General features: G+C 48.5%; 1 protein-coding gene across 1 annotated transcript; it reads left to right on the top strand.

Annotated features, from left to right (window-relative positions):
• Window positions 1–395: 395 nt before the first annotated feature.
• LOC128401716 (noggin-2-like) lies at window positions 396–4111 on the top strand. Its single transcript, XM_053365093.1, has one exon. It carries the CDS (start codon window positions 2218–2220, stop codon window positions 2866–2868), a length of 651 nt encoding a protein of 216 aa, XP_053221068.1. The 5' UTR covers window positions 396–2217; the 3' UTR covers window positions 2869–4111.
• Window positions 4112–13895: the final 9784 nt, after the last annotated feature.

Consider the following 13895-nt stretch of genomic DNA (forward strand, 5'->3'; position numbering starts at 1 on the left):
ACACTGAGCCAAATGGGACAATGGTCTGACTCAGTATAAGGCAGCTCAGCTTCCTATGTTAATAATAATCATCATCTTCTTCATTAGTAATACTTTTCTCATGGAAACCAACCACCCCCCTCCCCGCTCTCTCACCGCACACGCAACCTTCCTTGCAAGCCTGCAAGAGAGAGGGAGCCAGGGAGCCCCCAGTGCAGGACCCCAGTGCAGGAACATGGTGCGTCTTTAGGACCCAGCGGCGGGTCTCGCGCGCGCTTCAATTTAGGGCCGGCGGAGCGGAGGGGAGGGAGCGAGCGGGAGCTGTCAATCAGGCAACGTGGTGAAAGTGACAGAGGTGGGCCGTTCCCGTTGACACTTGGCTCCATCCGAGGGGGGATATTTAATTTGGGATTGAGCGAGGCGAGCGCAGCAGTCGCGCGCTGGCTGGGCAGCGGAGCCATTGGGCGCAGGAGCGAGCGAGCGAGCGAGGCGCTTGGGCGAGGAAGAGCGCGGGCAGGAGCGCACGAGAGGCGCACGGCGACCAGGCGCTCCGCCGGAGAAGCGAGCCAGCCACCCCGGCAGGGCAGGGAGCGAAGGAAGGACCTCGCCGCCTTTCCGGCGCCCCACGAGGAGGCAGCCAGGCGCCGCCGCCGCCGCCGCCGCACCAGATTCAGCAGCAGCAGCAGCAGCAAGAGGATCGAGGCATTCCTCCCGAGCCGAGCCTTGGAGACGGGGCGAGCCGAGGCTGCTGCAACGAAAGCTCGCTCGCTCGCTCGCTCCCTTCTTCCCGCAGAAGAGCACGTTGCGAGGCGGCGGCGAGAAGGAGGCGAGCCCCCCGCGCGCACCCAGCCAGGCGGCTTCTCCGCCCCCCGCAGCCCCCCCCCGACTCCCGGGATCCTGAAGCTCCTGGAGAAAGAGATCAGCCTGGCGACGGCGGGGCGACGCGTTTGACTTTTGCCAATTGGCTGGCTTGAAAAACAAACCCCAACCCCCGCCAAGGCGAGCGAGGCAACTCTTTCCGATCCTCGCGCTCTCTCGGCTCCCGGACTCGCCGCCCCTCGGAGTTGCATCGGGGGGCGATCTCCTCGGAGGCTTTTTGAGTTTCGTCCTTTGGGGCAGTGGCTCGTGCTTCGCCCCCCACCCGCGGATTTTGGGATTTTATTGGGTGCCTGCGCTTTGGAGTGACGCGGAGGATGACCTCGGAGATAGGTTCGGGGGCAGCTGGATCCTACTAAGGGAGCGCGGAAAGTTTCTGCTCTCTGTCCTCCGCGGTCGAGCAAGATCCCCGCTCCCCCCACTGCGCTCGGACACGCTGCACCTTCTCGAAGAAAAGACGTCGAAAATGAAGAAAAGTTATCCTGGGGCCGTTTGGCAGTTTCCTTGGGGATCTGCGGCTGTTTGAGGAGATAATAATAACAATAACCCGCAACAAGAAGAAATTGACTGCACTTCGAAGGGGCGGGGGAGAACAGGGAAAAGTGGGGAGCCCCCACCCCACCAAAAAATTGGCCCCGTTTTCTTGTGACTCTCCCTCTTTTTGTAAAAAACCCTCTCCTCCAGCCCCCACCTCCACCTCCCACCCCTTTGCTACGCCCGCTCTCCCCCCACCCCTTTTCCACAGTTCCCCATCTATAAAAGAGGGTTTTATTCCTGGGCTCCAGTCTCACGCCAAACCCTGTCATACCGTCTAGACATGTTGTCGTGGGTCTAAGTCCAGCTGTCACCATGGGGATGGAGGTCGGTCCGCTGTGAATTTTTTGGAGAGAGAGAGAGGAGAGAAGGAGAAGGAGAAGCAGGGGGGTTGGAACGGCCAAGAGCTAGAAAGAATTGGGTTGCCCTTTGGGGAGGCTGTTTCACAAGGAGGGGGTGGCTGCTTCCCGCCCACCCCGATTCTCCTTTCCCTGCCACCCCATTTTCTCTCTCCCCCCCACCTCTCCCCACTCACCATGCTTGATTAGTAGCAGGGAGGGAGTGCCAAGGGGGACCTTACATGCGTCTGTCATCTAACCCCTTGGCGATCTATTTAAAGCCAGAGGCCTTGCTGGACTTTGTCTCAGCCTATTTATGAACCCCCTGGACTTGGCAAGTGGGGCCGTGGAGTATTAACAATCGGCGAAAGGGGGCAGGCAAGGAAGAAGCAAGTCCACGGTAGTGCCTGGGTCCTGTCTGGGGCTGCTGGTGGGGACCCCCTGTCTTACATTGCGCCCTGGGGCTGGGCTGGGCTGGGCTGAGGAGAGCATGACGGCCCCCCAAGCTCTCCTGCTCTGCTCTTGCTTAGCGCTGCTGCTCCAGCCGGGCTCCTGCCAGCCCTACCTGCGGCTCCGGCCCTCCCCCAGCGACAGCCTGCCCGTCAAGGACATCATCGAGCATCCCGACCCGGAGTATGACCCCAAGGAGCAAGACCTGGACGAGCGGACTTTGAGGAAGAAGCTGGGCAGCAACTTTGACCCCAGTTTCATGTCCGTGGCAGCCCCAGCCCAGGCCAACAACCTGTCTGCTTCGGATGCCCTGCACCGGTTCAAAGGCCTTGGCCCGCTGCCCAATGAGCTGAAGAAGCTGGACCTGGGCGAGACTCCCTATGGGACCAGGCTCAAGATGGGCAAGAAAGCCCGCCGGAAGTTTCTGCAGTGGCTTTGGGCGTACACCTATTGCCCGGTGCTGTACACCTGGAAGGATCTGGGACTGAGGTTCTGGCCTCGCTACATCAAGGAAGGGAACTGCTTTGCGGAGAAGTCCTGCTCCTTCCCTGAGGGCATGTCCTGTAAGCCAGTCAAGTCAGTCACCAAGACCTTCCTGAGATGGTACTGCCAAGGGTGGTCGAAGCAGAAATATTGCACCTGGATCCCTGTCCAGTACCCTGTGATTTCAGAATGCAAATGCTCCTGCTAGCCTCAGCTTTGGGGTGTCCTGCTGGATCTAAGAGACCTCATTGCTCCTGTGTGTGTATATATATATATGCGTGTTGCATGTGGATATGTGGATCAGCTCTAGCAGAACTGCCTTTCAGAACAACCCCAGTCCCTTGAGATGGGGTGGAGTAGACACTGTTCTGGAAATCTCACACGGGGGACTAGTCCAAGAGGCCTTGGCATCCTGAGAACCTCCAATCAGATTGTTGATGGATATGACAGGTGTCAGTAATCTTGCAACTTTGATTAGGGTTTTTTATTTTATTTTACGATTGAATGAAGAACTCGCTTGTCTCCTGATGGACCTTGTGCTCCCGAGATAAGGGGACATAGAAACTTTTGACACACGAGACCTTGCTTATTCATTTCTCAGTCCTAACCCCAGCAACCCCTTGCACTGTATTTCTTTTTTTAATTATTTTATTTTATTTGAAATGGGGAAAGCAAAACCTGAAAGGAACTGCAGTGCAGGCCCAAGAAAAGCTAAGCACTACAATAAGATGTTTATTTTTATACATATATATATATAGCATTCTAACAAGAGGAAAATTACCATCCTTTGTAAATATAGAGAATTTAAAAGGGGGGAAAGATCCGCTGTGTTTTTCTGGTTATTTTTATTATAATTATAATTGTTGTTGTTATTGTTATTATTATTATTATTATAATTATTATTAATAATAAAATGGTGATGATGCAGGACCACATGTTGAGCCCAACCCTTTCAAAATGGAACACTTTCCTTCAGCATAAGGGAAGGGAGATATTTTCCCCAGAAAGATGGTTTATGATACCCATCTTTCCCCACAAACCCCTTGGGAAGGTGTTTAATTTCCGTTTCCTGTATATTTTTGTTTGTTTGTTATCTTCTGAACTTGTCACTGATCTTCAGACTAATATTCAAAGTTGTCTAGGTTTAAAAAAAATGTATATTGATTAAGGAGATTTTTTTTTAAAAAATGTATGAAGTTATGAAAGAGTGATGGATTGTTTTGTTTTGGAATACATATAGTAATGTAGAGATGTTAAAAAGAAATTTCTTGTGTACAGTTTATTTATTTTTTAATGTTTGTGTATAGGAGGTGTTGGGGGGGAAGCTGGAGATTATGCCAGAAAATATTGAAAATGTTTACTTGAATATTCCTTTTGCAACATATCAGTGTACATATCAACCATGACTGATCAAAACATTTTTAGCAATAAACTCTGTCTTTGAAAAAATACTTCCACTATGTTCTACAGATCTCTGAGAAATGTCCCAGCCGGTTGTGTCTTATATAAACCCTGTGTATCAGACAGAGATCCCAGCTGGTATGAAATCCAAAGAAATCTATTAATGCTAAACAAGCTGTGTGGTATATTTAGGCCTCATATTAGACCCTTATTTTTTTTAAAAAAGGTAAAGGATCCCTGACAGTTAAGTCCAGTCCCAGATGACTCTGGGGTTGTGGTGCTCATCTCGCTTTACAGACCGAGGGAGCCGGCGTTTGTCCACAGACAGTTTTTCTGGGTCATGTGGCCAGCATGACTAAGCTGCTTCTGGTGCAACAGAACACTGGAACCAGAGCAGCGCACGGAAACGCAGTTTACTTTCCCGCCGAAGTGGTACCTATTTATCTACTTGCAGTTTGACGTGCTTTCGAACTGCTAGGTTGGCAGGAGCAGGGACCGAGCAACAGGAGCTCACCCCGTCGCGGGGATTCGAACTTCTAACCTTCTGATCGGCAAGCCCAAGAGGCTCAGTGGTTTAGACCACAGCACCACCCGCGTCCCAGACCCTCAATTTATCATCATTTAAATGTCATAGTATCTGTGAAAAGTTGATAGAAAATGATGAGGCATGATTTAGAATAGAGTTAGTCAACACAGAGCCCTGCAGATGTTGTCAGACCACAACTTCCATCATCTCTGACCACCGGCCATGCTGGCTCCACCTGATGGGACTTGAGGAGCCAAGGGTCGTCATTGTCCCACCACTTTGGAAAAACAAGGGTGATGTTCTGGCAGATCTCTGGCACTCTTTCCCCCTCCCTGTTGTGCTTTCCATTGGAGTCCATTGGGCTGCAACCCTGTAAACACTGAGAGTAAGCTCCACAGGGAGACTGACTTCCGAGGGAGCATGTGCTGCATGTCCATCTCATTTGGCAAGTGGATTCTTCAGTTTGCATTTTCCCTCTTGCAGCAGAACAGTGGAAGGAGAAGCAATGGCTATCCCGATGTTGCTGATCTGCAGATCCCACCATCCCTAACCATTGCCCGTGCTAGCTGGGGCAGATGGGAGCTGACCACATTTTGGGCTACAGGGTTATCACTTGTGCCAGGAGGCCAGGAGGCCAACAGTATGTAGTGCCAGAGCCAACGACAGGCAGAGCCAACTAATGCTAGTTTTGCCCCTACTCCTTAAAGGCAAAGGTAAAGGGACCCCTGACCATTAGGTCCAGTCGTGGCCGACTCTGGGGTTGCAGCACTCATCTCGCTTTACTGGCCGAGGGAGCCGGCGTACAGCTTCCGGGTCATGTGGGCAGCATGACTAAGCTGCTTCTGGTGAACCAGAGCAGCGCACGGAAACGCCGTTTACCTTCCTGCCGGAGCGGTACCTATTTATCTACTTGGCAGTTTGAGGTACTTTCGAACTGCTAGGTTGGCAGGAGCAGGGACCGAGCAACAGGAGCTCACCCTGTCGCAGGGATTTGAACTTCTAACCTTCTGATCGGCAAGTCCTAGGCTGTGTGGTTTAACCCACAGCGCCACCTGCGCCCTTACTGAGTTGTTTAATGGCAACACTGAGGCTAAGCAGCAGGAGGAAGCTGACAGCCAGTGCTGCACCCTGGACTGGTTGCAAACAGGAAGGCAGACAGGAGGGGGCTGGGGGCAGACGGGGGGGGGAGTTGGTAGGGCAGTGCTCCATAAGGTCCTAATGGACCAATCTTCACTGATGAACTGTTAAAGTGCCTAAACTAAACAGAAGAGCCTATGTGTTGGAATGATGACTTGCATCCTTGGAAGGAATTTGTTAGCCTGGGGAAAAGTTTTACTGTACATTGAGTAACCTCATGCATCTCCCAGTATATGACTATTACTAGCCTTGTATGCAGCTCTTGTGCAGTGGAAGCTACGCAGACATAGACCCCATTGCTCAATAGGACTTACTCTCCAGGAAGTGCACACAGGAGAAATCCAATAGCTATTAGCCATGATGGCTCTACAGACCATGGGTGTTCCTAAAATGCTTCCCATCTGAATTTCCCTGTGGTCTAATAAGCTTTTCTTGTTTCCGAAGTGGAAACTAGCCACATTAGGATTTCACCATAATTCCATGTTTTATTTTCAAATTTTGCAGTGCATTCGTTTGCAATGTGTGAACATTTTGGTGTGGCTTTCAATTCCTTCCATTCATCTGCTCCCCCCCCCCCCCAGTTCTGTATTAGCAATGTGTGTGCATGCACCGATAAACCACTGAAGGGGGAAGAAAGTGGCCCTTGATGCCATTGTACATGTTTTACTAATGCACATCATTGATTGGCCTATATGCCACTTAATTGCAAAACGGGCTTCTAAGTAGGCTTACATACATAGTCTGCATGTACCAAAAATCAGGGCCGGGCCACCCATGAGGCAAGGCAGCCACCTCAGGCGCAGGAACCACTTGGGCATCAGATTCAGATGTAGATCATTATTGCCCCTTTGTTACTGTTTTGGAGCTCCACTCACCCCTTCTTCCCTGGTGCGGAGGTGGGGATTCCGTTTTGTGGTTCACCTCAGCTGCCTAAATGTCTTGGTCCAGCCCTGTTGAAGAACATACGACACAAGAACCATCCTGATGCGATTGTACGACTGGTTGTATCAAGATTCTTTTTCATGTGGTATTTTATTCATGGGCAGGAGCGCATGCACATATCGTTCAAACATTGTACAACAAGAATCTTGGTGCAATTAACCACACAACCCTATCAAAAATTATTTATTTATTTGCATGGTTTCAGGAACATGCCTAATTTGCACATACATAAGAAGAGCCCTGTCATATTACGCTATGGCTCCTCTAGCCCAATATGCTGTTCTCACAGTGGCCGACCAGGTGCCTTATGGGAAGACAGGAAGCTGGGCATGTGCACAACAGTATTCTGCCCACTTGTGATAATTCCAGCAACTGGTATTCAGAGGCATGCTGCTTCTGTCAATGGGCGCAGAGCATAACCATCATGGTATGCTGTTGATAGCCTTGTGTGAGCCAGTGTGGTGTAGTGGTTAAGAGCAGTAGTCTCATAATCTGGGGAACCGGGTTCACGTCCCCGCTCCTCCACATGCAGCTGCTGGGTGACCTTGGGCTAGTCACACTTCTCTGAAGTCTCTCAGCCCCACTCACCTCACAGAGTGTTTGTTGTGGGGGAGGAAGGGAAAGGAGAATGTTAGCCGCTTTGAGAGTAGTGATAAAGCGGGATATCAAATCCAAACTCTTCTTCTTCTTCTTCTTGTACTCCATGAATTTGCCTTATCCTCTTTCAAAGCCATCCAGTTTGGTGGCCATCACAGTAACACAGAGAGCAGTGGGGTAGGTGAGACTTATTGACTCACTTAACACAATGTATGTACCGCTTAATCAGCAGAAACCTCCACTGATAAAATCAAACATTAAAAAAAGTAGGCATACAAGGTATCAAGATTAAATCAGCAATTTAAAAATGAACATGCATAAGAAAGCCACATATCTTCACAGGCTTGCTTAAACAAAAAAGTGTTTTCAGCAGGCGTTGAAAGAAATACAACGAAGGGGCCTGTATAATATCAATAGGAATAGGGTTTCTGGAGAGTAGGTGCTGCCCCACTAAAGGACTGATTCCTTGCAAGTGTGGTACAGACATTATGTGGTGCTTGTAAAAGTGCCAGTTCTGCAGATCAAAGTGCTTGAGTGGGTCAATATGGGGTAAGGCACTACTTCAAGTAAACTGGTCCCAAACTGTTGAGGGCTTTATATACTAATAGCAACACCTTGAATTTGGCCCAGGAACAAATTGGCAGCCAGTACAGATCTCTGAGCAGAGGTGCTATAAGCTAACAGGGTCTTGCTCCTGTCAGCAATCGTGCTGCAGCATTCTGCACTAATTGCTGTTTCTTGCATCAAATGCAAGGAAAGCACTGGGTGCAATGCAGGAATCCAGATACAAGTCTACAGCACACCCTACATTCTCCAACCCCAGAATTAATTTTAGAAATGCTCCTGGTTAAATTAGAAATCATAAGCTTGGAGCACAGGGGCAGAGCCAACTCTCAGAGCAAAAATAGAGTGGTGGGGGAGGGGGCGGAAATGTGCACATCCTAATAGCCACCCTCCAGTTTCAGAGGCATTATGCCAGGGAATACCAGCTGCTGGGGAGAAACTTTGCGAGAGGGATGGGGATTTTTTGTGCCCTGCTTGTGAGCTTAGACTACTGTAGGAAGCAAGGTGCCGGATACAAGGACCTGTGCTCTGGGACTCCCTCTGGGCTTTCCCCATGTTCTCGGTACTGTATACCTGAAGCAGCGTCTCCACCCCCATCGTTCTGCCTGGACACTGAGGTCCAGCACTGAGGGCCTTCTGGCGGTTCCCTCACTGTGAGAAGTGAGGCTACAGGGAACCAGGCAGAGGGCCTTCTCAGTAGTGGCACCCAGCCTGTGGAACGCCCTCCCACCAGATGTCAAAGAGGAAAACAACTACCAGACTTTTAGTAGAAGACATCTGAAGGCAGCCCTGTTTAGGGAAGCTTTTAATGTTTAAAAGATTATTGTATTTTAATAATCTGTTGGAAGCTGCCCAGAGTGGCTGGGGAAACCCAGCCAGATGGGCGGGGTATAAATAATAAATTATGATGATGATGATGATGTGATGGTTAAGAACAGAAGAAGAGCCTGCTGGATCTCCCAATGGCCCATCTCGTCCAGCATCCTGTTCTCACAGTGGCCAACCAGATGCCTGTGAGAAACCCACAAGCAGTACATGAACCCAAGTGTACGCTCCTCTTGGGGGAGTTTCCAGCAACTGGCATTCGGAAGCATTGCAGCCTCTGAATGCAGACACAGAGCACAGCCATGATGGCCAGTAGTCCTTGAGCACCACCTTCTCCGTGAATTTGTTCAATCCTCTCTTAAAGCCATCCAAGCTGGTGGCCATCACCACCTCCTCTGGGAACAAGTTTCACAGTGTAAAGAAGTACCATACTTTTCCATGTATAAGACTAGGGTGTTTTTTTTTACTTTGAAATGAGGTTAAAAATATGGGGGTGTCTTATACAGGGATAGTACATATGCCCATTTTCTAAATTTGGGGTCCTCAAAAGTAGGGGGTGTCTTATACACGGGGGTGTCTTATACACGGGAAAATATGGTGCTTTCTTTTATCTGTGCTGAATCCCCCAACATTCAGCTTCATTGGGTGTCTGTGGTTTTATGAGAGAGAAAAGCGGTTTCCTATCTGCTTTCCCTATGCCATATATAATTTTGTGAACTATCATGAGCCTCAGTCCTCTTGCACAGGACCCTGAATCTCCTGCCAGGGGAGGTTGGGCCATTTCAGCAAATGGGGGCGCTGCCCTGCCAACCCCAATCTGCTTTCAGCTGACCCCCACTTCCCCTGCCATCCAAGGGGTGTCGCTGCCTGTCAGCTTTCTCGCCCCCAGTCTCAGTGTTGCTCCTCAGCAGAGGATGGGAATGAAGCTAGAATTAGCTGAATCTGCCTGTCACTGCTTCTGGCTCTATTTGTTAATGGGGGGTGGGGGTGGCAGAATTATATTCATAGAATCATAGGGTTTGAAGTGACCACGAGGGTCATCTAGTCCAACCCCCTGCAATGCAGGAATCTTTTGCCCAGCGTGAGACTCGAACGAACAACATGGGGCTGTTGAGCTCCCTGCATTCCACCTTACTGGTTCCAATGGGCACCAGTCACTGCTGGGTTAAGAGTGCTGTAAATGGAAGATTACAGTGACAACCTATGAAGCTGTGTGAAAGAACGGGCATATAGTACGTTGCGTGCCAGACTTTTCACACAAATTGACTAATGGAAGATGCAACGTGAAAGCAGAAGAGTTCAACAGAGTACCAGTTCACTCCTTTTTCACGACACATCAGTGCATCCAACTCAGACCTACTCTTCCCGGGTTGGCACTATGCAATTCTTACCCAATTTTTCAAACAACTTCATGGACTGTCACGATAATCTTTGATTTACAACCATTTTACATGCTCGATTTTCCAGCTTAGGGGACTGCAAACAGATTTTTAATGGAATCAAATAACACAGAAATGAGTGCCAAACGTATTTCGTTAGTTTTCTAGAAGTGGCTTTTACATTGTGTGGAAGCTCACATATAACGTTGAAATTAATAGTTAGGGAAATGGAATAAACTGCTGTGTGAATGCAGCCTGAGATTGAGGCGGAGGAAACTGACAGGTGGTGCCAACCCTTGGATGAATTGTAAGACAGACAGGCAGGCAGGTGGGGGCAAACTGAGAGCAGAGGGGTTGGTGGGGTGGGGCTCCATTTGCCCAAGTGGACCAGCCTCCAGTGCAGTTCCCAGTAGTTTAACAGTCAATCCCTCTTCACAGGGAACTCTTGGATTTGTAGCTCTCCTAACAACTCTCAGCACCTTTGGCAAACTACAGCGTCCACTATTCTCTAGGGAAAGCCCTGGCTGTTTAAGGTGGCATGATACTGCTTTAAATGTTTAGTGCTGATGAGACCTATGTTGTATCAAGCAAATGTTATCCCACACTTCCCAGTGCACTTTCTCATTGATTGATTGATTGATTGATTGAGTTTATATACCGCCATATACCCAGAGGTCTCAGGGCGGCTGACATAAAAAGATCACAGTATATAAAATAAGAATAAAAGCAATAACCCCGCCAAAAGAAGAGCCACATTTTAAAAGGGTATTGGATGTGCTTTCCTTATGGCAACAAGTCAATTTTTGAGGGGAAGTGGGTGGGCTGAGCAAGAGCATCAAAACAACTTCAGCTGTGCAACCTGAATTTGTGCAACCTGAATTCCTCCAGACACCCTATTTATTGAGCATTTCTCCTAATCTGCTTGCACAAAGCTTACGTGGAGGTTACATTGTATCCTGCTTTTATTGAGCATTTGTTCTGATTTGTTTGTGGGGCAGTTAGACAACAATGAGCATGTGCCCTGTAGTTGTCTTGATTTGCCTGTGGGTACCGGTATATACATCTTCCTGTCAGTCATTCATTCATTTGTCCCACACTTTTCAATGCATTTCCCCTTCACTTTCCAAGTCACAAAGAGTCTGGTTCTTTTTCCTTTTTCGAGTGGATCTGTTGCAGAGCAGCAGAATCCTTTAACCCACTTGGGTTGAACAAACCTAAATTTTGGGTATCCTCCCTCCCATAGGACAGGGACAGTTTAGAAATGCCTTGCGTTTGTTGACATGGTTGAAGATGGCCCGATCCGGTTTATATCAGAACAAAAGCACAATTTGGGTGTTAGGTGGGTTGATCCTCAACTTGATATGATGTGGTGGTGTTTGGTTACAAATGGTCCCTTAACATTGTTCTTGCTTCTGTAGGATATATGTTGACGTGGGAGGAGGCAGGGGCTAGAAGCTGTGCAGAAAACTGCAGGCAGAAATGAGGATAGAGGAAGGAAAAGAAAACCACATGCTAAGGATGGGGGAACAGCTTATGCACCTTTCAGTGAAGTTCCTAATTTGTAACCCTCCCTTGCCTTCTCTGCTTACTCTTAATTTCAGAAAGTGGTTGAATTTACCCACTGCTCTGTGTGTGTGTGTGTGTGTGTGTGTGTGTGTGAGAGAGAGAGAGAGAGAGAGAGAGAGAGAGAGAGAGAGAGAGAGAGAGAGAGATTTGAGAGGGGGAATATAACTTTTTCTATTGCAGGGCACAAACGACTAGGGAAGCTTGTCTTGTAAGAGGAACAACATCTGTGGTGTGGACGCTGAACATCTGTAGGAGGGATTTTTCCCCTTTTTTCTTTTGGCGGAGAGGGTATTCTGGGAAAATATTTCTGACCTAATCCCAGCAGTATCTGGTGTGGTGGGATTTGGTTACAAATGGCCCCTTAACGTCTTAGTGCGTTTTGTTCTGCTAGGTTCCAGGGGCACCCAGAGACCCCTTGTATTGTGCTAACCTGGGAAATAAACCTTGGGTGGAATTGATGGCTACATTTATTTGTGGGGGATGGTGGAGGCTTTCCCCTCTCCCACCCCACCCATCCCTGGTGCATGCTGATTGCCAGAAGGATAGGAGAGTCTAAAAGTCTCCTAGGTCCTTTGTGGCTTTGCTCCTATGCTCCCAAGCCATCCCTCCAGAGAGGGCAGAAAAAAAGGTACAGAGGCAAGGAATGAGAGGCATAAGAAACTAGGTGATCTTAGACAAAAGCGCTCCTTAAATTTGTTGGTGCAGATTGCTGAATGTGGCTGGTGAAAGAGGGATGAGGGAGAAATTTGATTCTGTTTTCATTTTAATGAGAAACAACCTTCTAGAATTAATACGTGAACTGAAACGGAGATATTCTTCGAAATGTACACTTTTCTGAATTTCACAATGCACAACCAAGCAGCGTGTACAAAATGCGTATTTTAAGGGAAAGTGTACATAAGAATGTGTCTATTAATAAAAAAATAACATTATATGAATTATATTAGGGGAAACTGCTTCAAAACTTGTGCATATGAGCCAGAATTTGCGATTGGACAACAATGAGAACTGAGAGGGGGGAAATGCATCAATGGACTCCCTTCCATTTTGGCATTCTTGCGAGGTTTAAAACAGAGCAAAAAATGCTGCTCCCTGTTTTTTAAAATAATGTAGTCTGCCTCCTCGCCCCCCCCCGCCCCCACAACGTAAATCTTATTTATTTGGCAGTGTGAATCTTGCCGCTTCACAAGAGCAACAGAACAACTCTCTTCTCAGTGGCTCAGAAGTGTGGGAATCAATTGGCCCTGCTCTTTTGCTTCTGTACACACAATGTCACAAATTCCTTATCCCAGGACTAGCCAACAGGGTGCCCGCCAGACATTGTTGGACTACTGTACCCATCATCCTCATCCAGCAGAGGCAACACTCAGGGTCTGGGGGATGGTAGGAATTGTAGTCTAGCCACATCTGCAGAGAAACAGGCACCTAAGCACAAATGCTTAAGGATTAATTTGTGTTATATAAATCCTGTTTGGAAGATAACCAGCAGCCAATGCAGATATTTTAATATTGGTGTTATGTGAACGCTGCAGCATTTTGCACTCATCAAAGCTTCCAGACTCTTCCCAACTCTACATTTCCATGCAGAATGCATTACAGCAACCTGACCCTGGAGGATACTAGAGCATGGATCAGTATTAGGAGGCTATACTGATCCAAGTAAGAGCCATGGTTGGTGCCCTAGCTGATGTCAGGCACAGGAACTCCTTCTACCCACTGTGATCGCTTGACTCTCCAGAGATAGCAGTTGTTGCAGGAACATCCATAAACTACCCACCTGATCTGTAAATGGGAGTGCAACCCCATCCACAGCAGGCTTCCTTGACAAAACCTGCACCCAAGCCACTCATTCACAGCTCCTCCAACTTCCTTGGAATCAGTTTCACTGTATTATCTCTCATCCAGTCCATTACTACCTTGGCGCATGAGCGGAGGACCTTTCCGGATACAGATGGAGCAGAGAGAAGGTGGTATTCAAGTAAGTTTTAGCCAGAGTAGATTGCAGCTGGAACCAGACAAGCGTTTCCTCCCCCCCCCCCAGGGTGGGCTATTATGAGACAGCAGCTGCTGCCCCTTGAGTGCAGGCTCATTCCACCACCACCCTTTGCTCCGGCAGGCTTTGCAAGGGCTTGCAATGTGGGGGAAACCTACAAAACAACACTGGTGCAAAATGTGTGTGTGTAGATCAGTGGCAATGAAAACCTCTAACATATCACTTCCAACTCGTTTAAAAGCTGCTGCCTGCCTCCAGCTCTTCATTTGCTGCACAGTCCTTTTGGATTTTTCATTTCCTCCCCT

This window comes from Podarcis raffonei, chromosome 14, assembly GCF_027172205.1.
Source record: "Podarcis raffonei isolate rPodRaf1 chromosome 14, rPodRaf1.pri, whole genome shotgun sequence".
NCBI lineage: Eukaryota > Metazoa > Chordata > Lepidosauria > Squamata > Lacertidae > Podarcis > Podarcis raffonei.

What these genes read in the sequence shown, in the direction of transcription:
- LOC128401716 (XM_053365093.1), top strand. Translation starts at nt 2,218, where the DNA reads ATGACGGCCCCCCAAGCTCTCCTGCTCTGCTCTTGCTTAGCGCTGCTG.